Genomic DNA, 26231 nt, shown 5'->3' on the forward strand with positions numbered 1-26231 from the left:
TGGGGGCCTGGGAACAATGGGGTTGTTTTATCCTTGCACCGCATTGTCCATTCACACAGGGGTTTGGCTGTAGTCTGAATTGCCTGCTTCCCTCTCCTGTATTTATTTGGGCCATTTTAAGCACATAAGTTATTTACTCTAAGGCAGTAACTCCCTGAAAGGAGCCATTAGAGCATGTTGTGTCAACAGCGAAAGTATGTGGACGGATAGTGGCTGCCGTCAGGGCCCTTTGCTGCCTTAAGGATCTGAGCTTGTTGCAAGTACTCTCCTTTCGGGCCTCCAGATTTCGCTGATGGCAGAGTTACATGCTGGGTTAGCGTGTCCCCAGACACTGCCTGCAGGGAACCCACAGAGCCGCAGATACCGGTTACAGCCTTCTACAGGGTGCAACATGCCCCTCACCCAGTCCTAGCCCAGCTCTGCGAGGCACGACCTCACCCTGCCGTCTGGGCTGGAGTCCCCTACTCTTTCACAGGCACTAGGACAGAGGTTCTGCTGAGCCGGGGCACAAGGGCGTGAAGACTCTTGGGGCGGGACTGCGGGAAAGCTCCTCGAACCCGGTCTTGCTTGCATCTGCGCCACCTCCCCCAGAAACGCAGAGAGTTGAATTGTTAGGCCCGGATCCCACCACGTGTTGACCAAGGTCAGCTCCCCCAGAGGCCAGCAAGTGGCGAGGGAGCTCAGCACATGACCCTTCGGGCTGACTAACCCTCTCCCCCCCAGCCCCGCACGTCTCGGAGGAAGTGCCGTTCCCGCCCCTTTCACCATGGTCATTTCCCATAAAGATGATCCATCCTAAGGAGTCTCCGAAACTAGTGACCTGTCAACATGTGCAGCTTAGCTCGTCTAGGCCACCGTGCGGAATTAGCATGGAGTGGAGGCTAGGATCGAGGGACAGACGCATCTTTCAACTGCAAGAGGCCCAGGGCTCAATGGAAATGGGGAAGCCCAGAGGCGATGCAGAGCGAAGGGGCAGGATGGGGGCCAGGGGAAGCATGACTGTGCGGGTGCCCTGGTGCACCTGACGGGTTTCTCCACAGAAAGCTTTCAGTTTCTAGCACTCTCAGCAGGGCACGTTTCACAAAAGGGGAAATCCCCACACGGGATGCAACTTCCCAACCAGGGCTGCGATTTGAAAGCTAGCACTATTTATTGCTTCAGAGTGAAGTGTAGGTTTGAAACACGGCCTATTCCAGAAACTTAACTTCTCAGCCATGCAAGAGGCCAACCTAGTCCTTCAAAAGTAGTTTCACTCTCAAAGTTCGCACCTCCCTACGTGCTTTGGTAGTGGATAGGGGAGGGGAAAGGGTGTGGGGATTACAGATGGCTTGATCCTACACCCACTGACGCCAATGGAAATACTTGCCACTGACTTCTGTGGCATCGGCTTTAAAGGGGATAGGCTTGAACCCAGGCTGCAAGGAACCCGAAGCTACACATCTGCATTTTATAGTCCTTGGCCCCGTCTGTTGCTGGCACTGCAGAATTGTCAACAAGAGGACGGCAGTGGCGAGGACAATGCTGTGCAAACAGGAAAGAAACTTCCCACTCTGCCTCCCAGGAGATAAAAGCAGCAGCAGTTTATGCGGTGGTAGCGACCCGGTCACGCTGCCCATGATGTTAGCCAAAACTAACTCATCGCAAGGGGAACCAAAGACCAGGCACCTTCGGAATCACCGCCTGTGGAAACGGGAGGGAGGTGTTTGGTCACCGAGCGCAGCCTCCTGCCTCTGCAGCACAGCTCCGGGCTGGGCATTCACTAGGGTTTGGTCCAGTGGAGTCGGAGATGTGCTGAGCGATGGCACCCCCACCACTTCCTTCAGCAGATTATCCCACTGACTAGCAGTTCTTAGCATCATCCTATTATTCTTAGTTACACCCTCTTGAATCATTGCTTTGCTTGCAGAAATCCGGACTCCTTTCCGATACCTACAGGCTGTCATGCTGGCCCCCTCTCAGCATATTTAACGCCGTCGTTTTGACTTACGAGGGACTGACTGACAAAGATGAACCATAATTGGCTACCAAAATCAATGAAGCTCTTTAAACCCAAACCTTCACGTGCCCTCCATTCTCCACAAACCCACCTCCTCTTGAGCCAGGCCAACATGGCCCGTTTGTGGTGAGTATTGCGGGCTGGGGGTTTATCATGAAGCACTCACCTATAAAGAATGACTTAAGTGAATCCATAGGTGCCAACTTCCTCTCTATCCAGGGGGTGTTCAACACCCCCCCACACACACACACACCAGGCCTCCCCCACACTCTACCCCTTCCCCCAAGGCCACCCCGCCGCCCGCCCCTCCCCAGAGCATGCCCATCCCTGCTCTGCCTCCTGCGTGCCACAGAACAGCTTGCCTGCAGTGGGCGGGAGGCGCTGGAAGGGGTGGGGAGAAGTTGATCAGCAGGGCTGCCGGTGTGACGGGGAGGGGGAGGCACAGGCGCTGGGGAGAGGGGGAGCTTGGCTGCTGGTGGGTGCTAAGCACCTGCTAATTTTTTTCCCCATGGGTGCTCCAAGCCTGGAGCACCCATGGAGTCAGTGCCTGTCAGTGCCTCTAGTTGGGATTATTTGTACCTCTATCTGACTTCGGGTTTTGGATAGCACCCATCTCTGTAGTATCTAGACACTTCATGAGATGAAATTTTCTTGTATTATTTATAAGACTCAACTTCCTTGCAGAGAGATTAAGCACAACACAGCCGACTACTGACAAAAGAGGGGAAAACATTTCTAATGAGCTCTCCATCTGAATGTGTTTTATGTTTCTCTGTTATACTAGCAAGGGGTTTTCTTCTCTTCTTTTTTTAAATACTTGCTGATAAATGTAGTAGACAAGAGAATAAGATTTGGGGTTTTTCTCCTGTTTTATTTGAAATTGTCCCCAAAGCTTCTCTGCTTTTGGAAAAAAAGCGTCAGTTTTTAAAAAATGCTCTTGAAAGTAAGTTTGAAGAGAGTTACTCCCTGCCCACATGGCTGGCGTGAGCCTAGTGAGAGAAGCCATGTTGAAGTCTATCTCCAACACAGCAGCAGTGTCCAAGTATGCGTGCTGAGGTTAGCCATTGAGTGGTCCTACCCAAGCTTTGAAATTAGCACCTTAGGTGCGAGTGGAGGGCACTAGCAGGAGACATCACACCTTTGCCTTCAGCAACAGTACAGCAGTGCTGGTGTGCATTAGCAGGGCTGTGGTTGAAATGGTGACACCCAGCTAGTGTGACTGTGGCTTTCACTACACTGTGAAGTGTGCCCCGGTGCAGCTTGTGCATCACACGGCCTGTACCCCAGACAGGGAGGTTAGAAAAGAATGGCTGGAATGACCATCACTGCAGTAAGGTGGGCATTGGAAACTGAGAGATATGTCTTCCAAACCCAATGGTAAACACCAGCACGGAGTAATTAGGAAGGTAAAACAAGGGGCGTGCCTCTCTTGTGTACTGGGCCTTTCACCCTAGGGAAAGTCTGATGATTTTATCCCTGGTGACTATTAGTACCGAGGCTGAAAACTTGCAAAAGCAGAAGTTTGGAATTTAGCACGGCTGTTGGAGCTCATACTTCTCTCATTTAAATCCTAATCCCAAACAAAAAAGAAGTTTGCTGGAGATGCACAGACACAAAGATGTTTTCCTTCTGGGGTCTTAACAAATATGGTTAAGCTATGAGGAGGTTACAATTTACAAGGGAGTCTGGCAAGGAGTATCTTGTATGTAGAGTGTTTTTAATTGGATTATGTACATCATGCTTCATGCCTTTGTTAACCGATTTAATGGTTCACCACTTAAGTTCACCACTTGCGTTACATTTAGTAAAGTAGTCTAATCATTTCCAGAGCTAGAACCAAATAGAGGGCTCAATTTCACAGAAGCCTGGAGCAGGAGAACTGTAAGACAATGACCTAGATGCATAAAATTAACAGTTCTTGACCTCAGAAGGGGGGGGGGGGGGGGGGGGGAGAGAAGAGGTTTTAATGATCTGCTGCATCTTCATACTTGTCAATTTTGTTTACAACATCTGAACTAAAATGCTGATTCCTTCACTAGCTTATAAAGACAAGTTCCTGATGTTTATAAATAAAGTCCTACTTGCATACTATAGCAAACTTGTTTCCTCATAAATAATTTCTTTAAAGCATCTGTCAAGTTTAGTAGGCATCAAATTTGGTATCTCCTCCCCCTTTCCCTCTATCTGTTGGCACAGGCCATGTCACTTTCTAGGTATGGGGTTTTATGTACACGCACCCCCCAACCCCCAAAAAAACAAAGTCAGCACAAGCAACCCTGCCCCACACAAACAGCCCTACAGCAATAAGCTGGGGGTATGCACAAAATGGAGAGACAGGAAGTTTGCTAAAGACACCAACTCTCAGCTTCGTGTTTCTGAAGGAGCTCTGAGGCGGCGAATGACACACTAGCTGGCTCCTTTCGACGGCTGAGCGGTTCGAGACCCTTGTCCCAGGGACTCTAGAGCAGGGATCGATCAAGGGAAGGGCTGGCTTCCCCCCACTGGGCAGGGCCCCACGTTAGAAAGGGCAGGGTGCCCTTTTCAAACAGCCTTTTACGCTTGGACTGCCTGTTGCCCTACAGAGCCACCCGAGTCCTCCCTGGAGAGGCAGGCTCTTGTTCCTTCCAAAGCAGCAGTATTGCTCTGCGGCTCGCTGCTAATGGGCATGAAAATGCAGAGGGAATTACACGAGCCAGTCGGCCCCTCAGAGATTGGGGTGATCCCCTCCCCCCTCTGCAACGCCTCGTTAGCCAGAGGTCACTACCAAGCAGATCTGCCACATCGCGGTGCGTATCCGCTAAGCCATCGGGGGCAGGCCACGCACTGCATTAATGCCAAACCCTCTCTCCTCTCGCACGATCAAAGCTCATGGTGATCTCTTGCTGTCTTTCTGACAGCAGCCACTTTTGGGTTCCTTCCTTGACAAGATAAAAACGCTTGACTGGATTAGCTTTTATCCTTTGCAAGTGTGCAGTCAAGCACGGCCCCCAAGCGAACGCACTGCGCGACTGCCCATAATTCCTGCCTTGTGAAAATGTGTCAGGCAAAACGATTAAATGGCTGCCTGCTTAACGATGGGACGACAGTTGCATTCACTCTGATCCGAGGAAGCAATTACCTCGGAAATGGGGGTCACAAGCCCCTCTCATTTACCTTAATTGAATTCCAATATCTGCCTCAAGCTGCCTTGACCTGCCGTGTAGCCTCCTAAACACTACTTAAAAGAAGCTAATCAAAGCAACCGTCTCCATTTTCACACTTGCACTACTGAGCCCCAGGATCACCCTGCGCACCGGCCAGAGAGCGGAGCAAGAGCGCACGACTCCAGTGCGCTGGCACCAGAAATGCCAAGAACGGGAAGGCAGCAGCAAGACAGATGACACAGCAGGCTCATCTCTTTAAAAGTCATCTTAAAACCCTAATTTCAGAGGAGCTGTAATGAGGAAAGTTTGCGAACGACATGGCGAATTGCCTGCATTGCTCTGTGCCATCGGCGGCCAAGGCACAAACACCACTGCAAAACATTAAACACACTTGAGAACTAGACACCCATGCCAAACAAACAAGACACATTCTTGAGTCTATCAAAGCGTTTCCATGTGTCCCTAAACATGTAATTCAAACTTGGCCCCCACAAGGGGTAACGTCAAGGAGTCTGAGCCAAAGTTTTGATCTACCTTAGAGATTTTGGGGGCCAAATACCCAGTTAAAACCATCAATCCAGATTCTGTTTTGAGAGCCACTGTTTTCCTGGGGGACACACCAATTATTGAGAGAGTCCCACACTGACAGTTCACAAGACAACAACGATGAGGCTATTACCAGGGAAGAGGAGCCAGGTTTGCCTCTGCTCCATTAAGAACAATGGAAAGAACTGAGTGCTGGCAGAATGGAGGTGACAAAGTAATTCGGGGGAAGTTTCTTTTAGCTTAAGAGGGCACCATGAATAATTACTTTTAAAAAAGTATTAGAGTTTATTCTTTGAAAATCAGACTTCTAACTGACCCCATGGTTGTGTGCATCTAGCTCCAATAGACACAAGGGCTCTGTCTACAGATGGGAACGGAATAGTAGTACTCAACTACTGTACATTCTGTTGGGATTTTGAGTAAATACCTGAAGTACATCAAATGTAAGGCCTATTTTGAGGCCCGATCAAGAAGAACAATTGGCAAAGGTAATTCTATCACTGCTAGAAACAATTAAAACCATTGCAGTGTTCAACTTTTGGGATCTTAGTGATAAACACCCGGAACATTTACATGAGTAACTTAATGCATGGAACACCAAGTCAATCATATTTACAGCACATTTCACATAAACAATACAACAGAGACATACCTGATCTCAGGTGGCCAGAAGAAGGGCTAACACATCCAGACCAATTAAAAGAATAAAAAACAATCAAGAACAGCCCCAAATCTCAGAAAGGTTTAGCTAGTTTCCCATATTGTGCTTAAATATAGATTTTTTACAAAAATTTTGCATTTTGACTGATCTCAGTAATTTGATCTGTAGCAGCAACATTATCACCAGCTGCTAAAAGGAGAAATCAGTCCCTTTCCCCATGGCTGATGAGGCTTTGAAAGAAGAGTAAAAAGTGAAGCACTAAGAACAGATGTTTTCATCACATTGGCAGCACCTCACACCGTTTAAACCCACCTCTAAAGTCAGTTACAACACTTAGAGCGTGCACTGCAGGACTGCTCAAAGACGTCGTTCAGGATCGGGGCCTCACTGCACTGGGCTACAGAGACATGGGTCCCTGCCCTGAATCCGTTTTCTGATTCCAAGACCAGCTTGATCAAACTGGGAATTTCAATTAGTAATGTGCAGCCCTCTGGCAGTGACTAAGGTTCAGAGAAACATTCCTGATTGTCAGTATATTTGCAAGCTGCCATTCTTCAAAGCCAGCTAAGTGCAGGGTTGTCTCTGGTCATGGTAAATGATAGGAATAAAAGGGGTATACACACGGTGAGAGGCAGATTTGGAAGTCCACGTACCCCGATGATAGCATTCAGCTCTGTCATTGTCACTTGCTTGGCACGCTCAACAGCCTGGGCAACCTGCTGTTGGTGCTAAGGGAACAAAATTTCAAAGGCACATTAGAATAAGGAATGTTTCCAAACAGAGAATGTAAAGAAAGATCAAAGAAAGCCTGGACAGCCGAGTCAAGGGGCAAAGGCATCAGCAAGCTGCCATCACTTTACTTGGTGAGTTTGCTCATGAAAATGAGGCGCTAAGGACCAATTGGATTCAGTTCCCTCTGAAATCAATAGAAAAGACTCTCTGGCTCCACTGGCAGTTGCATTGGCCCAAAAAGCTTTGAGCAGCACACAACAGAGCTGGAGACTATGCAAGTTTCCTTTTACTGCTCTGACAATGCACATGCATTGTCTGCCGTGTCTGCATCTGTGGCCCCTGTTAAACAGAGGCGGACTGTCTTGCCACATTGTGATTGCGCAGATTGCAAAACTAACTGTTAAACAAGTCCGAGACCTTTTTCACTTGTGCCATGAGTCAGAATTTGAACCCGAGTCTAAAGACTTGTAGCACGAGTGGGTCACATCTAGCATAACCTCCCCTTGGCCCAAGATGACTTTCCAAATTGTTCTCATCAATATCAGCACTATGTGAACGGAAGACACTCATACAATAACAATTCACATCCATTCCCTTACCTCTTGTGACAGAAAAGGCATGATTTGAGCTAGAATTGTGTTCAATCTTTTAGCAATCTCGGTCTAAAAAAAGGAAAAGAAAAGACCGCATTTAGTTTAGTCAAAAATCACCTTGTGTGGACGTCAGAAACATTAAAGCATTTAGAAACAATCAAAACAAGACTTCTCAGAATAAAAAAAATTTCATCCCCAAAACCAACCATTTTCCTCCTTTCCTCCCCCCTTCCATAGATCACGTCACATAATAAGGAACAAATTTTAAAGAGGCAACAAGAGCACACAAAGATACCTTCTCTAAATCCTTCATGCCAGGTGCATGGAGGAAATAAATGATGATTTATTGATTTGGCAAATTTTGAATTCCTTTCCCTGACAAGAGCTAAAAGATGCAAAACAAGATTGGGATAAACTGAATCAGTTTCATGTCTGTCTGTATTTTTTACCACAATGGTCTCAAGAAAAAATAATCTAAATGGTTAAAATACTGATGTTATCCAAATTAGCAAGGAAGCATGTGAAAAATTTTATTAGCCTAACGTGTCAGTTTCATATCAATCTCCCTGCAGCTGCTGCAAGGACATTGTGGTTACGCTGGCAGATCACTTAAGCGACAGCAACATCCACAGGTTTATGGAACCCAGTCACACAGACACTTAAATAAGCTAGGTTGTAAAGTAGCACAAAGACCATCTTGGTTTTATTCACACTTTAGCAATTAAGCCTCATCCCAGCATGGACTTGTGATCCTTGTCCATTTATCTAGGCATCTAACAAAGCATCTAATCACCATGGCATTTCTCAACTCATAAATCGACGTTCTCCACTCATCTGTTCACTTTAGGTTATAACTTTATTTGAAAGGGAACTTTAAAAGATCACTGTTGCATTCAGATAGCTTATATACAATTCCAAAGTGGAGGTGGCTTTGAGCTATGCTGATTAACATAATTCTGAAGATTTATCTAAACATTTCTGCAGTTTTTGAAGAAATTTGCTTACGACAGTTCATGTCTTTCAAAGGTAAAATGAATTCTGCATTCTCAGCTCAGATCTGCGTAGGACAGCTTGTTGAGATCACATTGCATTCACGCTACTTATTTCCAAGTTTTACGGGCTCTCTTTAATTAAAGAAAAGCTTTACATACAAACCCTGCACAGGTAGTTAGTCAATGGTGAACCTTAGGTAGTGCTGTGAACAACCAACATTTTACCCTGATCTCAACTTTCATCCACAATGTTTTTTAAAGTCATTCTAGTTAATTCTGCAGCACTTGCATCACATTCAAGAACTTTAACCCGAAACCATTTGCACCTGTCAGCTGACCACATAACTCAGAAGTTTAATAATAATGTTCTCCACTGTCAAATTGTGGTTTTTGCAACATCTCTGTTGAGTAAAATGTTTTAGGTTAAATGAAAACCTAGATTTCATATGAGTCAGCAGTTCATATTTTAAACTTAAATATTATAGACCTGACTTCACTAAAACCCCTGTACACCACTCTACCATTGAAAGAGGACCTTAAAGTGAGAGTGAACGTAATGTACATCCACATTTGGCAGCGTAAAGGGGCCTTAAGCACTGGGTCTTGGAATAGCTGAGAAGTAGGCCGTAGACTCAGTTTAAGACACAGATAACAGACTTTAAGCTCTCCAGAAAGGAGAAATCCTAGCTATAGGGCAGTACAATGCCAAATGAAGGAGTTAGGGAACAGAAAGTAAATCAAATGTTGCATTAGCTTTCCAAAGTTATGTGCCTGTACCAAGCACAGCTTCTGGGTCTCACACTTAGGGCCCTGGTGTGAGGGAGAAATGATAGACTACTTAACTACCACCAGATCTTGTGTGATCATAAGGCTGCACGGAAGAGACGCCAAAGCCCTATATCCGAATAGTTGCAGTGTCACATTAAAGGTGTTTCAAGAAAGTGGGTTTTGCCACAACAGCTTCAGTCCAGGGGAAAAAGTTACAGGTAAAATTTTCAAAAAGATCTAATTTCCATTTTCAATAGCGACTCAGACACTTGGGATCCTCAGCTCTTAGTGAAAAACCAATGAGACTTCGTCCTTTTTGAAATCTGTATTCCTGAGCAACATTCCAGTCGTAGGGATTTGTGGCGTGCCAGTCAAGCACTCGCGTACTAAGAGGAGGAGCACAGTATAAATGCCTAGTTAGAGGATCACCCAAGCATTTAGGCACTGAAAATACACCAGCATTAGACCCACCCACCAGGCATGTGGCCTGCTCTGAAACAGCGGGGAAGAGTCAGTGCTCTGCCACAGCCACAACACAGCCCTGAGGAAGAGTCATCGTCTCCTTTCCCTAGTCCACCCAACCAACTTTTACACCATGCACAGCTGAAGGCACCATCCTTTCTGTTGACTGGATGGGATTCCATTCACAGGAAGGTGATGGACATGAGATCGCTTTCCCTGATCCGGCTGCCTGCCTCTGCAGCAAGCCCAGCGCCTCCTGGCCAAGGGAGCTTACAGTAATGCAAACTGATGTCGGTCAGTCACACATTATACTATAGCATCACTATGCCAAAAGACATTAGCATTCAAACCCAAAGGGGGCGTGAGAGTTCTCCAAACAACTGCTCTTTTTAAGATTGAAGGGGGAGGAGGGCAGCCCTGTATTCCAAGGGTTAATATCAGCAGCCTTGCCCACTAAGACAGCTGTTAAAACAGCTTTTGATCCAACTTAAACACGGTCTGAACATCAGTAAGAACCCAAGAAATACGGCTTCAACAATGGAGGCTGGTCGAAAGCACACTGGAACACGATCAAACATTTAAAAATTCCTTTTGATAATTCAGAGCCGCTTGTTATCAATAAAACAGAAATGATTAATGAGGTCAACCTGCATCTCCCCCCTCCCCACCACCCTCTCCTCAGCAAGCTGCTACTTTAGCAACAAGATGGCCAGAAAATACCCCCCCTGTTAGAAAGCAACATGAAGGCAAACAGGAATCTGTTTTCCAGAAAACTCACCATCCCCCCTGAAACTGCACAGACTCAGCCCATGTACCTTCCATCTAGCAAACGCTTTTCTAGAGCACTCAGCCATGTAGTATCTAAGCACTTAAAATAGCAGTTTGAGAACATAAAAACTGCTAGAGTGGATCAGGCCAATAGTCCATCTAGCCCCAGTATCCAGTCTCCAACAGTGCCCAGCACCGGAGCTTCCGAAGGAGTACATGGAACAGGGTAATTTTGGAGAGATCCACCAGTTTTACCCTTCCGGCTCCTGGCAGTCACCCCGAGCATAAGGTTACATCCCTGACCATCTTGGCTAACAGCCATTGATGGACCTAACCTCCAGGAACTTATCTAGCTCTTTTTAACCCAGTTATACTTTGTGCCATCGTAACATCCCAAGGCAATGAGTTCCACAGGTTAGTTGTGCCTTGTGTGCAGAAACACTTCCTCTTGTTTGTATTAAACCTGCTGCCTATTCATTGCATCGGGTGACCCCTAGTTCTTGTATTGTGGGAAGGGGTAAATAACACTTCTCTATTCACTTTCTCCACATGATTCACGATTTTATAGCCCTCTATCATAACGCCTTAATCGTCTCTTTTCTAAACTGACCAGCCCTAGTCTTTTTAGTCTCTCCTCCTGTGGAAGCTGTTCCATGCCCTTGCTCATTTCTGTTGCCCTTCTCTGAACCTTTTCCAATTTCACTATATCCTTTTTATGATTGGGCAAGCAGAAATTGACACAGTATTCAAGGTGTGGGTGGCACTGTGATATTTTCTGTCTTATTTTCTATCCCTTTCCTAATAGTTCCTAACATTTTATTAGCCTTTTTGATCGCTGCTGTGCACTGGGCTGAAGTTTGCAGAGAACTACCAAGGATGACACCAAGAGTTTTGTCTTGGGTGGTAACAGCTACTTTAGACCCCCATCATTTTTTATATATGTGTGTGTGTGTTGGAATTATGTTTTCCAATGTGCATTACTTTGCACTTAACACTGAATTTCATCTGCCATATTCTTGCCCAGTCACCCACTTTTGTGAGATCCCTTTGTAAGTCTTCACAATCAGCTTTGGACTTAACTATCTTGAATCATTTTGTATCATCTGTAAACTTTGCCACTTCACTGTTATTCCCTTTACCAGATCATTAAGGAATATGTTGAACAGCACAGGTCCCAGTACAAATCTTTCAGGGACCCTGTGTTTACCTCTTTCCATTGTGAAAACTGACCATTTATTCCCACCCTTTGTTTCCTATCTTTTAACCAGTCACTGATCCATGACAGGACCTTCCCTCTTATCCCATGACTGCTTACTTTGCTTAAGAGCCATTGGTTAGAGACCTTGTCAAAGGCTTTCTGAAAATCCAAGTACACTGGATCCCCTGGATCACCCTTGTCCACATGCTTGTTGGCATCTTCAAAGATTTCTAATAGATTGGTGATTAGAGTTTATAGCTTCACGACAATATTAAAGGGGCATATACTTGAATTCTGGGCTCCCTCATTTTTTACATACTTTGAACAGAGATATTTCAGTTAAACAACTTCCAAAATATTTCGTTAGGGGAAGAAAAAAAACGACAACAACCCGCACACAAAGTAGTTGGGCAACAATGTTATAGATGAAGGCAATGGTTTGCAGGAATCAATAGGACAGGCCATTGTTAGTTAAGTTGCTGCACCCAGAGTCTGAGTAAAATCAAAGAAGATTATTACAGCAGGCAGATGTTTAGAGAGACTCATGTCATTTTAACATAGGGTCCTCTTTCCTTTCCAAAGAGCCAGGAAGTAACTATATACCCCATGACTGCTGGTGAAATTGTCTCAAGGAAAAGTTCTTACAAACCATTGTTCCCCCCCCCCTCCCCCCAACATGCAAATAATTTTACTAACCCTGTTCTCCCCTGTCCTCGTCCTCCCCCCACTTCAAAAAAGTCAACCTTTGTTTTTGGCATCACCATTGTATACTTCCAAATCCACAGTGACATTTCTGAAAAGCCTTACTGATCGGATTGCACCCAATGCTTTTACTAGCTCTTTCAGAGGTCTTCACTGCTCTTTGTTTTGAATCATAAACCTCTTGAAGTTACTACATTCTGAAGCCTGTACATACAAGTACATTACCAATGGCTTGACAACACATTGTCTAGCAGTCTGCCCACTGAAGTTTCCAACATTGTCAGTTCTATTGTTATCTATTTGTATTAGAATTGCCCTAGGCACTGCACAAACCCAACAGACAGTCCCTGCCCCAAAGAGGTTCTGTATCTACTGAACTTTTAAATGTGTAAGCACCTGTGATTTCAGTTGACTAATCTGAAATAACTTTGCACCTTTCACCCAAAGATTCCCCAACACTTTGCAAACATTGAGCCTTGCACCATCCTGATGGGGAGGGAGATTATGGCCAGTTTACAGATGGTAAAGGGAGTCTTGGAAGTGTAAGCAATTAGCCCAAAGCAAGAAATCTATCCAAAGGCAGAGCTGCGACTAGAACTCGTAAGTCTTGGCTCTCCATCCCCTCTCCTCTAACTAACCTGCCCCATCTTCCCTAGCTGTTGGTTACAAAAGCGATGCCAGGACAAGGTTCATATGTTAGAACCTCAGAGTAACGAAGACCTCAGGAATGGAGGTTGCTCGTAACTGTGAAATGTTCGTAACTCTGAACAAAAGTTCTTTCAAAAGTTTATAACTCAACATTGACTTAATGCAGCTTTGAAACTTTACTACGCAGAAGAAAAATGCCGCTTTCCCTTTTTATTAGTAGTTTATGTTTAATCCAGTACTGTACTGTATTTGCATTTTTTTTTTGTCTCCCCTACGGCCTGATTGCACACTCCCGGTTCCAAAGGAGGGGTGTGGTTGACTGGTCAGTTCGTAACTCTGAGGTGCTACTGTAGGCTGTGTACAGTGCAGTACGCAGAAGAGTGACATTAACAGTGAGCTGACATTTTACACTCTTCTGGGCAGCCTCTCCATTGCCCTGCGTTGCACTCCGTGGAGTTCAATCAGAAAGGGAGCGCATGTTTTACTTTGCGGCGGCGGTTGTACTGCGGATAACAACCGTGGGGCCTTGCAGCAAGGTTTCCGCTTAGATCACAAATTGCTGTGTGATGGGTAAGCCCCTTTAAAGACCCTTTTAGCATTGGCCTATTGATCAAATTATACATAAACTACAACTCCATTAAATATTTATGCCTTCGAATGAAGCATATTGTACTCTTCCTGCAACGAGCACTAGATGTATTGCTCTTTTCGGTGTGATTACTTCTCGGGGGCAGGTCCGGTTTTGTTTTTCCTGGCCCTAACAAATCCTATAGCACAGGGTCCTCATTTGACATGGATCCAACTGTTCACTGCAGGCGGGAAGAGATACCTCTCTGGTCATATGCCGGTAGTGTTACTGCAAGGTCATCTCTGTGCAAAATAAAGAACCTTTCACAGTTTTACCCAATTCTCAAAGAGGGCATTGTATAGGAGAAAGAAGGGGACACTTGCTTTCACTCAGAGCTATTTCAGAGCTTGGTTTTGTTTTGTTTTTGCTATTACCGGTACTTTAAAAATCAAGTTTTGCTTAAACTTCCAGCAAGGATTTGGGAACCAAACTTAGGTTCTGTTTTTAAAAAAGGACAATTTCCTTGTGGAATTTAGAAAGGAAATAAAAAACAAGAAAACTAGTATCTGCAGAAACGTTCTGTTTACGACTGCTAGGTTTCCTGTTAACATAAGATTCCATAATCTTTAAATATTTGTTCACTTTAATTTTGCAGTTCCCAAGCATATTAAACGCTGTTTGTCCCCATTCAGGTTGAATAGGGGTCTAAAGGGGACCACTGGCTGGCCTAGAACAGGGGAAGGTTTCATGCATTACACCTTCCCAGTATCACTACCCATTCATCAACTCCCCTCCAAAGCAACGGAGCCCTCCCCCGAGTGCCACCGGGCAATTCCTGCCAAGAAAAATCTCAATTCATCTCCGTTAGATTGCCATGGCAACCTCAACAACCTAATCCCCTCAGAACATTATGCAAATTACGCCTTTGCTTGACCGCAACAGGCTGTAAAACCATATTACCCATGCCAAGGCAGGCCATTACGATGAGTTTTCGGGCTGCCAATCTGATCGGCTCCACAAATTAACGCTGGATAAAAAGGACCTGGGTTTTTGCAGGGCAGGTGGGTGGGGTTGGAGGAGAGCAGGGGAGGAAAGAGAGACAGACGTGTCAGCTGCTAAAGAGTCTTGAGTCACAGCAAGTCTAAGACACTTTGTCAGGGCAGCTCTCCCCGGCTTCCACGCCTGACTGCAGCTTCATGGCCTTCCATACAGCCCTTTTGTTAGAAAAAGATATGGGGGGGGGGGGATTAACCAGTGTGCCAACAAAGCTAGCAGGACTCACAGAGAAAGACTGTCTTGATTTTCAGCCCACATTAGTACTTGCCTGCAGTCACATGACCTTGGGCTGTGGTCTCACTAGCTAAGACAGGCTCTGGAGGGCCTGATCGGATCTTCGTTGGGAGACCTCAGACAGTGCAGCCAAAGTGGCGTGGGTTGTGCGCTTTCCAGAGGTATCCGTCCAGGACCTGACCGCATGTGGTCGTTTCATAGCCCATTGCGTTTTCCATTCAGACCAGATCCTAGTTTGGGTAGTTAAAACTCAGTCCAAAAAAAAAAAAAAAAAAAAGCCACCTTCCTCTGCAGTCTTGACTGGAGCTGTTATTCTTCACTTCTGAGAACGCCAGCTCAGCATTGCGGAGCGACAGCTGCGTTTCAGCCACGGATGAGTGATCGCTACGTGTGCAGGGCCAGAGTCACTGCTGGGGTAAACAGGCCCAGCCCCACCGCGGCTTGCGCCACTGGCGAGTCTGAGCCACGCTCCACAGCACTTTGCTTTGCTGGTGCAGGCGAGAGAGAGACGACTGGAGGTGGGGGAAGCACGGTCAGATGCTTGTGCTACAGCAATCTTCTGCAACCCTGTAGCCACTGCAGCCTGGGCTAAGGTGAAGCAGGTCATTGGCTGCTTTTACACAGTGCCCAGTTACAAAAAGGATCAGGGCAATGCAAAGGTGAGTTTAAGCCTCACCCCGGGATCCAGCACACATTTACAGGAACCACACAGAACTCCATCCAGCTGACCCCGAATCACATCCTCCAAGAGCCTGCAGCAGGGGGAGGTAGGCCGGCCACTGGCGCGGCTAGCCGGGGAGTGAGTTTTTCAGGGTGCAATCCAGACCCCAGGTTCACCGCAAGTCATTGTTGCCCTTGCACAGAAAGGCTGGGGCCCAAGCTCTACTCTCCCCCTTTCCGGGGACAGAAGCTTGAGGGAGGGGGCACCACGCTGATACACGGTTCCCAAGAGAAGAGGAGTGCAGGCCTTGAGCCACTACGTCCTTCACAGCACGGAGGCTGGGCTCCTCCCTCTCCAGCCCCCTCTCCTTAGGGGACATACCCCTGCCTCTCCTCGAACCAGCCACCAGCTCCCACGTAGCCTGGCTCTAGGGGGAGGGGGAGCAGAGGAGAATGGGGCCCAGTGCTGCCAGAGGAGGGGAGAGCCTCTGGGTGCAGCCGAGCCCTGCAGAGCCCCATCTGACTTGAGGGAGACGAAGCAGAAGGAAGGGCTGGGAGCATGGGTGGGAGCAGAAGGGGGAAAATGTGTCTATGGAAGTTCACATGGGGCTGTACTGTCGAATGCCAGAGACAAATCCGAACTGCTTGTTAAAAAAGGGAAAGGAGACAGACAAGTCTTGAATCTTAATGAATTCTCCCCAGCCCTACACAAGTCCCGTCTCTGGTTTGGGGTTCTAGTCAGGGCGGGGGGTTGCTGGAGCCGCAAAAGAAGGAGAGAGAACATTTGCACAAGTTATAAATCCTGCTCCATCAAGAACACAGCCAGCCCTGCTATCAGTATGCTTTAGCCTCAGGGGCGGTTACAGCCACCCGCTCTGAAAATGGGCCGAACAGCTATTCCCGCTGGGCTACCAGAACCCATAGCACTCTAGGACCCAGACAGGCCATAATGGTGAAAAGAGTTTGGAGAGAGCAGGGTCTGATGCTACTGCATTACGGGACTTTAACCCTGCACAGTAGCAATTGCTCTTGGTTTCAGACACACCCATCTACTGCTCCACCTTCAGAAATGGACACGACAGAGTGAAGTTTAAAAAATACGCATCACCTTTTATCATAGGAAATACGTGGAACTGGATTCGAAACACTGAAGGTCTCCCATAAACTGACTTAAGACACAAACTAAAAAACTCAAAAGCCAAAACTGGCTGAGGACAAACAATGTCATGGGCTGTGGAGTATTGCAATGTCTGTGCAGCTGCATTTCTAACGGTCTAACCTTGCACCGGCTTGACCACCCACAGATACCCACTTGAAATCTTAGAGCACAGCCTGCGTCAGTACATAGAATGTCAGAGCACCCCTACGACACACCTTCAAAGCCAACCAGGGCTACAACCCAAACAACTGCAGTGTAACTGGCTTGCCAACTGGCATGTAAACAGTCATAGCACCAAGTCAATTAGCCTCAATTTTCTGTAAGAATATAACAGGTTAGCAACACGCAGCCAGTGAAGGAACCCAAGCCGGACCGTTCCAACATCACAGCCGACTCTCCTCCAGAACAGACACGACATCACTTCGCATCTTATGGCAAAAACTCTGACTGGAAAGGGATAGGATTTAGGATACTATAAATACTGGATCAAATTCATCCTTGGGGTGGGTATGTCTGCTGCTGTCAATGGAGTTGCCCCGGGGAGGAGCACGCCGCGTGGAATTTTGATACTTAAATAAAAAGTTATGAAAAGCAGCTAACGTGCATGCCCAGTAGCCATTTTTCAAACCTGTGTTCAAGTATGTTCAGAACACTCCACCCCAGCAAGCACCTGAATGCATTACTCCATATATCTGAGTGTGCAGCACCCCCTGTACATTGATGGGAGGCACTTTAAGCCTAAATCACTGTAAGGAGGTTCAAATAGGTCTGCCAAAAATAAGCTCTTTTGGCAAAGGAATAAAAACCAAATTTTTATCTTGTACACCAAAGGTCCCTCACTGAATTCAATAGGGGCTGTGGGGGGAGGTCATATGTACAACTGAGGGCAGAATTCAGTCCATTTTCTTTCATCACTCACAATTTTGCCAAAATATTCGCTTTTTCCATAGCCGATTTCAACCTGGTGTTTAAACTCTGAACACCACGGATTACTAGGGTAGTCTCTCGCGATATGCTCTGCTGGCCACGCGGTAACATGGCCCCAACGCTATTCAGTGACTAACAAAAAAAAAGGGGGGGGGGAGACAAAAAGATGTCCACAGGAAAAAACAAAGTCTTACTAAATGATCTTTCAAACTCCCATCTAAACTTGGAGGTTCTCCGGTTTAAGTGTAGCCACGTTTTTACCTTTATTGAAAGGAAAGGTGTAGCTTAACCAACACTCTCAATTACCCATAACGTACCATTCAGACTGGTCTGATTTTAGATCATTTGCTCGTTGGTAATCAGGGATTTTTGTTGCTATCTGTGCCCTCCCACCCCATGAAACCTTCATCCAAAAGGGAGGGATGAATAAATACTGCCCGCGAAACACTAGAAGCATTTGTTGAAACCAGGATATTGTCTCTTTAAGCACATGAAAATAAGGTCCTTAAGCAGTGTGGTTCTCACTCTGGTACACAATTATGGGTACTTTCAGCTGTCTAGCACTATTTCAAGTGCTCTCTCCAAACAGGCTGTCAATGGCATGTTGAAAGCTATTTGCGGCTGCTATCATTATTAGCAAAGTGGAGAGCTTCACTGATGAGAATTAAATCAGGGAGGGGGTGTGGAGGGGCAAGCCACAACCAGCAACAGCAGAAGGCAAACAAGGCTACTTTAGGGAATAAAGTTCAGAACAGGTATCTTTTGATCTGCTGCCAGGATTCCTGACATTAATACAGAAAACACCACGAGTTAAAGGTGGGAATTCATGAGCCAGCTGTCACTAAGGGTTAAAATAGCTGGAAACGATTTGTTTCTACCTTAAGATGTCAGAAAGTATCATAATAAGCAGTTACTTGGCTTCTCAAGTGTTTAACGAGTTATTATCTGGCACGCCTTGCTAACAAGAATGATAAAGTATACCCTGTTCTTGGAATATTCCAGAAGAAGCAGGATTCTCTCATGAAAGTGTCAATATGGTTTAAATGTGGTCCAAGGCCAAAGTTTTAGTTTAACTCTAAAAACAAGAAATCCTTATGTGCTGAGGTCTTAGCCATCAAAACTAGAAACTAGCAGTATTTACCACAAGGTGTTTTGTCTCCCAACACATGATTAGTTGCTTTTCTGGATTATTCAATTAGATTATTTCATCCAAATCTTTCTAGATGATAAAAAGCAAAATAGGACCAATAAATGGATGCAATGCAAAAATCAACGTTGGAAAGGGGAAAAAAGCCTCAGAAAAACTCTCTGGGCAGCAAATATATATTTAAATGCTATGCAGGTAAAACTTGTATTTAAGAAGACTGAATTTGGGTAACATAGCACTTACCACAAAAGATTGTGGCAGACACTAGGAGTAATTCCCTGAATCATATGCAATAGAGTGAGTTGTCACTTCATACATAATTCCTCGGATATAGCCTATGGAGTCATTCATGAAATCACCTTTATTCTTACTTCTCTTTGTGATTTGGTAAAGAGAAAAAACACACACTTTTAATATTCAATGTAGAAGAGATAATCTGTTATATAAGCCTACAGACAGGCAATCCCCTTTTGCTTAAAGATGAAGTATCCATCAGTGTTTGTCTCAGGCAGATGTAATCACAAGCAGTCAAGTCTGGAGGGCAGGACACTGCATGAATAATTCAAGCACTCCAGTCTACTTGATTGTGTGCAGATAAACACAAGTCAACCGCTAAACAGGTCAGCTGATAAACTTGTTTGTTCAGGACTAGCCACCCTCAGCCAGATGCACCCAGGACCCACACTGCAATTAGTGGTAGGATTTATTTTGTAAAGCCCTTGCAGTTAGGAAGAGTGACAAACCCTTTTAGATTATACTTGCTCTTCTCTCCTGAGTTCTCACGCCCTCCCTCCCCCTTGTCGTCTTTGCTCATTTCACCCAATTCTGAGATTCAGAAAACAGACTATACGTTCATTTCAGCTGCTAAGACAGGGATGGTGGCTCTGTTTTTCTGCAGCATCAAGCACACCATTGGCAATCAAACAACAAAAACAGCTTCACCTCAGAGAGCCTCCCCAATTCTAATATAAGGTACTGCACATACAGCCACCGGTGACGATGAAAGCAGCCAGGAAAGGTTCCACTCAGGAACCATTTGAAGAATATTCTTATTTAGTCCTTTAAAATGGTGGAATGGAAGACAGGGAATACCAGATCCACCCAGGCTTCCCTGTTAGGGTTTGGTGTTTTTGAACAGTGCCCCAAGATGTAAACACTTGTACATAACTAACATTGTTGCACTGTAATAGCACCACTATGCAAACTTCCACCAAAGGGAAGAGGGTCTTTTACACTCTCACAAAAACACAAACTGTAACACAGCTCGCAATGTTACAGAAAACGGAAGTCTAGTAACATACACCAACTCCACCCTACTGCTCTGCCACTAGGCATTTTAAAGAGAATAGCCAGGATGAACACCTCAGAGTTTGCCTCACTAAACGCTGCTCAAGAAGGTGCATTTCATTTTATGTCACTGCATACGTCACAGATTTCCAAAAAGAGGAAAAGAATTCCAGCGTAAGTTGTAGAGGTAAAACATATCCTGTAATAAAAGCAGCACATTTTGTTTTGTTCTATGTCCCTAAATGTATTCTCATAAAAATGTTCAGGGTCTATTGTCCTCTTGACAGAGGCATACAACTCCCATTAGCAATGGGATATAACTGCACCTAAAGGTGCCTATCACCCAAAGAGATCAACGTAGAAACGCTTTCCTTACAGGTCTCTCTGGCTTTATCAAGCCAGAAAATGCTATAGGTTCTCCCAAATCACCCAACCACGAAGTCAATCTGAACAGTCTCACAGGTCTTTGCATTTCCCCCTACACAGGTCACTATCCAAACAAGAGGACACTTAGCTATACTAGCTAATCTACAGCTTTCTCACAGATGAATGCATATAAACTATCAAAATAGGTCTGTAATCCTAGGCAATGATCCTGTCAGAGGGGAAGCAGCAAAAGGAAAAAAAGTATGGATAGTCAGCATGGGAAGAAGAAATCTTGCAAGACTAAACACCATGTTAATTATTTGTGTCACTGTTTAAATAATTATATATACCTAGCAAGTCTGTATGAACTGAAGAGGAGAAAAGATATCAATAAGGCACGTAGCACCGTGTATTTAAATAACATGTATTGAATCTAGTCCGCTAGCAGTACCTTGTTATTTAGGAGCGTGTCAATACGATTTACATTGCTAGTAACAAAAACACTGAGTCAAATTGGTTTGATTCATGAATTGCAAAGATGATGTCACCTTATATCTATCTTAAGTTCTTAGAACGACTTTTAAAACCAATAAGCAGCAGCAACACGAATAATCAGGTCTAATCTCAATAATAACTTCATTCCTTTAAGTTTTACCATCCTGTGCCCAGCCTTTAGGCTCTTTAGCTTTAATCTTATCAAGGTAGCACATCACATTCTGCAACAGTCCTTCATGTTTTCCCTTTAGGCAAATTATACATTAGAGCAGACAAAAGTTGCAAACATTTCTTCACCTTCCAGATGTAGGATGTAAACCATGGCGTTGAGCCACATTGCAGTGGCTGCTAAAATCCTACAAGACAATTTGTTCTGAAGTCATACATTCCAGTGCTGTATTAATTAGAAGTATGACCTTAAAGAATGCTGAGTTGCACCAACAATCAAATCTGTATTAATTAGCTGAGTTTTTCATCTTTAATCATATACACAAGATGGACTAATCCGGGTATGCATCTCATACAAGAAGTTCACAGCGTTACTTTCATCTCTCCTTGTAAACCATTAAAAACAATCTGAACTCTTCCCTAACATATACAAAAAAAGTTGGACTTCCATCAACTCAATTTCATATATACACTCATGGTCAACAGCTCCACACTGGGTGTAACACCAACAATTTGAGCAGTGAGCTTATTTATTTATCAAAACCAGGACTTCATTTTCATGGTTCAGGGAAGGGAGACAGGATATGGAAGAGAATCACTCACCTGTTTGTGCATTTCAATATTCAAACCATATGACATTTCGTAGTACTGAAAAAAGAAAAGAAAAAAGATTTTTTCATTGATTTTGCATAAGACCATTATCAGGAAAGCTTCCTGGGCAGAACTGTGCTTAAAGCATATTAGACAAGGAAATTTTAAATCATAAGTAATAGCTACATGCACGTAGGGTTTAACAGACACACATTTAACAAGAGAATACTCCTTTTTTTGTTCATCTTCTCTCCAGAAGCTAGTTAGAAGAAACAGAACAGCAGCCTACCCTTTTCCCCAGAGCTGTATGTGACCAGTATGTACAAGTTTGAATAGAGAAGTTAATATACTGCAGTTTAGCAAACATCTTATACTTTCTCCTTTAAAGTTCTTTCTGCACTTTGCCTTTTGGAGTCAGGGAATGGGCCTGTACTCTTTCCACATGCTTCGAAAATGAAGGCTGGTCACGCTAAATTGATTAGAAATACAAATCAAAAGAATCACCTCACCTATTGCCCCTGTAATGCAACTAGAGTGAAAAGATTTCTGTAGCAACAAAAGAATCCACTTTCCTCAAAGCAACTGGGAGAGAGGATGTCGTAACAGGCCTTCTCTGGCCTCAGGCAAAACAAGGAGCAGTCTGACCCCTGTCTCCTAACATCAGAAGTTAGTTCAAACCCTCCAGGGTCAGCAAGTTGCAAAATGCGTTCTTACAGGACTCCTGCCTCTAAATGCTTCAAAATCCTCTTGGAGGGTGTCAGGCGAGAGGGTTAACAGGAGACTTGTATTAGGTTTCCAATCTTTTTACGTCTGCTGTCCTCAGGCACAAGTCAGATATTTGGTAAATATAAAGGGAGGACACAAGATGATCAGCGCCTGTCAAAACAGGGCAGGAAGACTGGTCACTAAAGGTATTGTTTCTCTCCTTAGAGGACGGTTCACAACCAGTCAGCCAGATAACATTGAAGGGACAGCTGTAATGTTTAGAGATAGGAACCATCCAGCCCCAAGCAAGCCATAGAAGGAAGACAACTTGTTCTGAATGGGCAATATTCATTTTAAGGGTCTCGCATCACCACCACCCCATGGCCCATTTAACTGCTCCATTATCAGCGAATGCCATGTGCAGCCTGATGCAAAATCTGATTAAAGTCTCTTACCATAACATAATGGCGCTGCATTTCTGTCTTTTCGTTGGCAAGCTTATCATACTCCACTTTAAGACTAAGAGGATAAAACAGAATAAATATATGTTTAAGATCCCGCAGTGATGAAGTGACAAGTCAAGTGGGGGAGGGGAGGGGAGAGAAGAGACACCATCTTGAGTAATACTTCTTAGAAACACGCCACCAGAGATCAGTAGGTTTTTGTTTTTTTTTAAATAGCTCCTGAAATTTACCCCTTAGTACGCCCAGGTTTCTGCTCAATCAATGGCAGGCTAGCAGAAGTCTTGCAAGCTAGAAAGATGGGAAATTTCAGCAGAGCAAGGGGGTAATTATTTTTCTGGGTGATTCCTCATGGCAAAGCAGGAACCTTGCGCGGGGGGGGGGGGGGGTTCTTGGAATGGATCAAGGGGGGGACCCGCTAGTGACAAATAAAGGTCCCAGCCAGCAGGGACTTGGAGGGGTTACTAGAGCGTTTCCGACGAGCCCAGGAGGCAGAGGGTTAAAAACTGGGGCAGTTCCGAAATGACAAACAGGGAGGAACAAAAGGAGCCTGGGCTGGCGATTGATGCTCGTCAACACAGAGCCATAAATTGTTCTTCTAAAGACATTTTAATACATGCTCTAGTGTGCACTTAAAATCGGTCATTAAACATTTAACCTCTGTTAGGCAGGGGAGGGAGACAGGCAGGCCAGAGAGAGTTACCTGTGATACTGGGCTTGCAAAAACTGGAATTCATCCTTAATCCTATCGCAGGATTCAGCCACAGTGAATTTGAAGCCCGGCTGCCCAGGCTGGTGGGGAGCCTAGGGGTACACACAGACGCACCGGGAAGAAAACAAGCAGTTTACAGACCGGGAGGAGACGCCCGGCCCCCCAGTCCCTGCCCAACACCCCCCTCCCCCAAATGACCAGGCTCCAGCAGGGGTCTGAGATCCCCCCCCCACCGCCACCCCTGAAGTTTCCCTGGCTGGAGACGCGGAGCCGGGGGCACAAGCCCCACGGCGATGCACGGGCAGATTGACACCCCCCCGCCCCTCCCCCGCCCCCACGGAAAGATCCCGCGTGGGGCAGGGACGTGGGTGACCAGGGAAACGCCCGGGGGCAGCGAGCACTTACCGGGTGCCTGCCTTGGGGGTACATCGCAGGAGCTCACCGGCCACCAGGTCACCCCCCCCACCGGCCCCAAGCGCCGTCTGCTCTCAGGCGAGCCCGGCCACGACGCTGCCCCGGAGGGGCCAAAACTGGAACAAAGGAAGAAGCGGAGTCCCGGGCGGGGCGAGCTCGGGGCGCCTAGCAGGCGGGCAGGCTCGCCGGCCCCGGGCGCGGGAGCCGGGCTCCCCTCGGGCGAAGGACGCACCCGGCGGGGGGCGCGGGGCAGCGGCCGCTCCGGGGCATCCTGCTCGGCCGCCCCTCCCTGCTTCCCGCGGGGGGCTGCGGGCTCCGGCCCCCGGCCGCTCCTCCGCCCGGTCCAGCCCCGCTGCTCGCCGCCGAGAAAACCCCAAATCCCGCTGGGGGGCAAAGCCCGGCCCCTTCCCGGGCTCCGCCGGGCGCTGCGGCGACTCCGCTCCCGGGCGTCAGGTCCGCGCCCCGCCTCGCCGGCCCGGTAACTCCGCAGCCCGGCGGCGGCTGCTGGCGGCTCCGCTGCCCCGGAGGAATCCTGGCCGGCTCCGACGCGGGCGGGCTCAAGCCGCGGGGACGCCCGGCCGCCGGGAGCCGGAGCGCGGCGGCGAACACATGCTCCTGAGGAGAGGCGGCGGTTGCTGGATCCCCCCTGCGCCGCTCCGCTCGCGCGCCCCGGGACCCCGGCGATGCCACCCACAGCCTCCGCCGCCAGAGCACGAGGGGCCGAGCCGCCGCGCGAGAGCGCTCCAACGAGGCAGGGCAGGGTAACAAAAAGGAGCCCCGCGTCCCCGGGCCGGACCAATGGCAGCGCGGGGAGCCCACGTGGGGCGGGGCGGCTCGGCCGGCGAATGGGCGCCGTGCAGCGGGAACGTCACAATGCCATCTTGTGTCGGCCCGGCGCCCTCGGCCCTGCCCCGCGGCTGGGGGGCTTGGGCGGGCGGGCGCGCGCGCGGGGCTTCCTCGGGGAGCGCGCGCGCCAGGGAGCGCCACACCCCGCCCCCCTCGGCTGCACCCGGGGCTCAGACCTGGACCCGAAGAACGGGGGGAGGGGGAGCGAGCCCTGGGCCTGGGCCGTTCGCTCTGCCGCTACAGAGCCGCCCCGCGTCCACACGGAGCCAATGCGGTCTGCCCCCAGCCCCGACGGCTCACCTGCAACGCCGCAGCCCGGGGCTGGCGTGTGCTTGGCCAGGGCTCTGCTGCTCCCCTGGGGGCAGGGTCCTGGGCGCGGGGGTGGGGAGTTCTCGGGGCTCTGCTCCCGCTGGGAACGAGCCCCTTCCCCGGGGCCCCCGGCGCCAATCCAGCCCGTTCTGCGGCTCTCCCTCCCCGTTCCCCCCGCCTCGTGCTCCCCTGGGCGCCTTTCGAGCCCGAGCCGCTTTCGTGGAGCCCACGGGTAATGGCACTACAGTGACACACTCGCCCGACCCGATTCGAATCGCCCTGGGTTTACAGGCCAGTGTTTATTGTCACTGCTGGGGGGACGGGGCTGAGCCTTTCAAGCAAACACGAGGCCGGCAGCCCGGACTCCCACGGCAAAGGGGTTTAGCTGCAGCGGCCTTTAAACGCACCGTGTTTGCAAACTCCACTTCCCAGCATCGCTCCCTTCCTAGGCCGATTAGGTGAAAACAACAGACAGCGCCTAACACCGCAAAGCAGGGACTGTGCCCCCCCCTTGTTCTCCCTCCCGGGGTCCCCCCCCCAAGGCCACAGGGCGATGTCAATCCCGTCCGCTCGGCCGAGGGGAACACCCCGGAGTCAGGGGAAAGAGGCGAGGCGGCGTGTGTGGGTCTGGCCAGCCGTCGGGAGCGCTCTGGTCACGGGCTGTGGCCAGCTCGCCCCGCCGCAAGGCCTGGAGAGGGGAATCCCTAAACAAGGCGCTCGGGTCACTTTCCCAGCCCATCCTGCTCAGGGCTCCCCCGAGGAATCACCCGCCCCGTGGGGCCGGCTGCGGGCCAAGCCCCCCCACCCCGCCCGCTGTTCGTGCTGGGAAAGCCGGGGTAAGCTCCGCCAGCCAGCAGCACCCCGGCCCTTCCCACGCGCGGAACCGGGGGTTCGGCTAGGGCCCCGCAGGGAAACAC

General features: G+C 47.7%; 1 protein-coding gene across 9 annotated transcripts in view; it reads right to left on the reverse strand.

Moving 5' to 3' along the window:
* The window catches only part of TLE3 (TLE family member 3, transcriptional corepressor), a 47372-nt gene extending 23129 nt beyond the window's left edge, over nucleotides 1-24243 (reverse strand). For 5 of the 9 annotated variants that reach the window (XM_026648409.2, XM_026648401.2, XM_026648406.2 and 2 more), the window contains exons 1-6: nucleotides 24151-24243; nucleotides 23737-23837; nucleotides 23028-23091; nucleotides 21880-21924; nucleotides 7678-7740; nucleotides 6970-7074 (exon numbers count right to left, since the gene is read on the reverse strand). In XM_026648409.2, the coding sequence (XP_026504194.1) occupies nucleotides 6970-7074; nucleotides 7678-7740; nucleotides 21880-21924; nucleotides 23028-23091; nucleotides 23737-23837; nucleotides 24151-24174 (402 nt within the window). In that variant the 5' untranslated portion in view covers nucleotides 24175-24243. The remainder of the gene's footprint in view (nucleotides 1-6969; nucleotides 7075-7677; nucleotides 7741-21879; nucleotides 21925-23027; nucleotides 23092-23736; nucleotides 23838-24150) is intronic. The other 4 variants (XM_026648408.2, XM_026648405.2, XM_026648407.2 and 1 more) reach the window with 1 other exon arrangement.
* Between the last annotated feature and the right edge of the window lie 1988 nt (nucleotides 24244-26231).

Source organism: Terrapene carolina, unplaced genomic scaffold (genome assembly GCF_002925995.2).
Source record: "Terrapene carolina triunguis isolate 2854851 unplaced genomic scaffold, T_m_triunguis-2.0 Scaffold67, whole genome shotgun sequence".
In the NCBI taxonomy this organism is placed as follows: domain Eukaryota; kingdom Metazoa; phylum Chordata; order Testudines; family Emydidae; genus Terrapene; species Terrapene triunguis.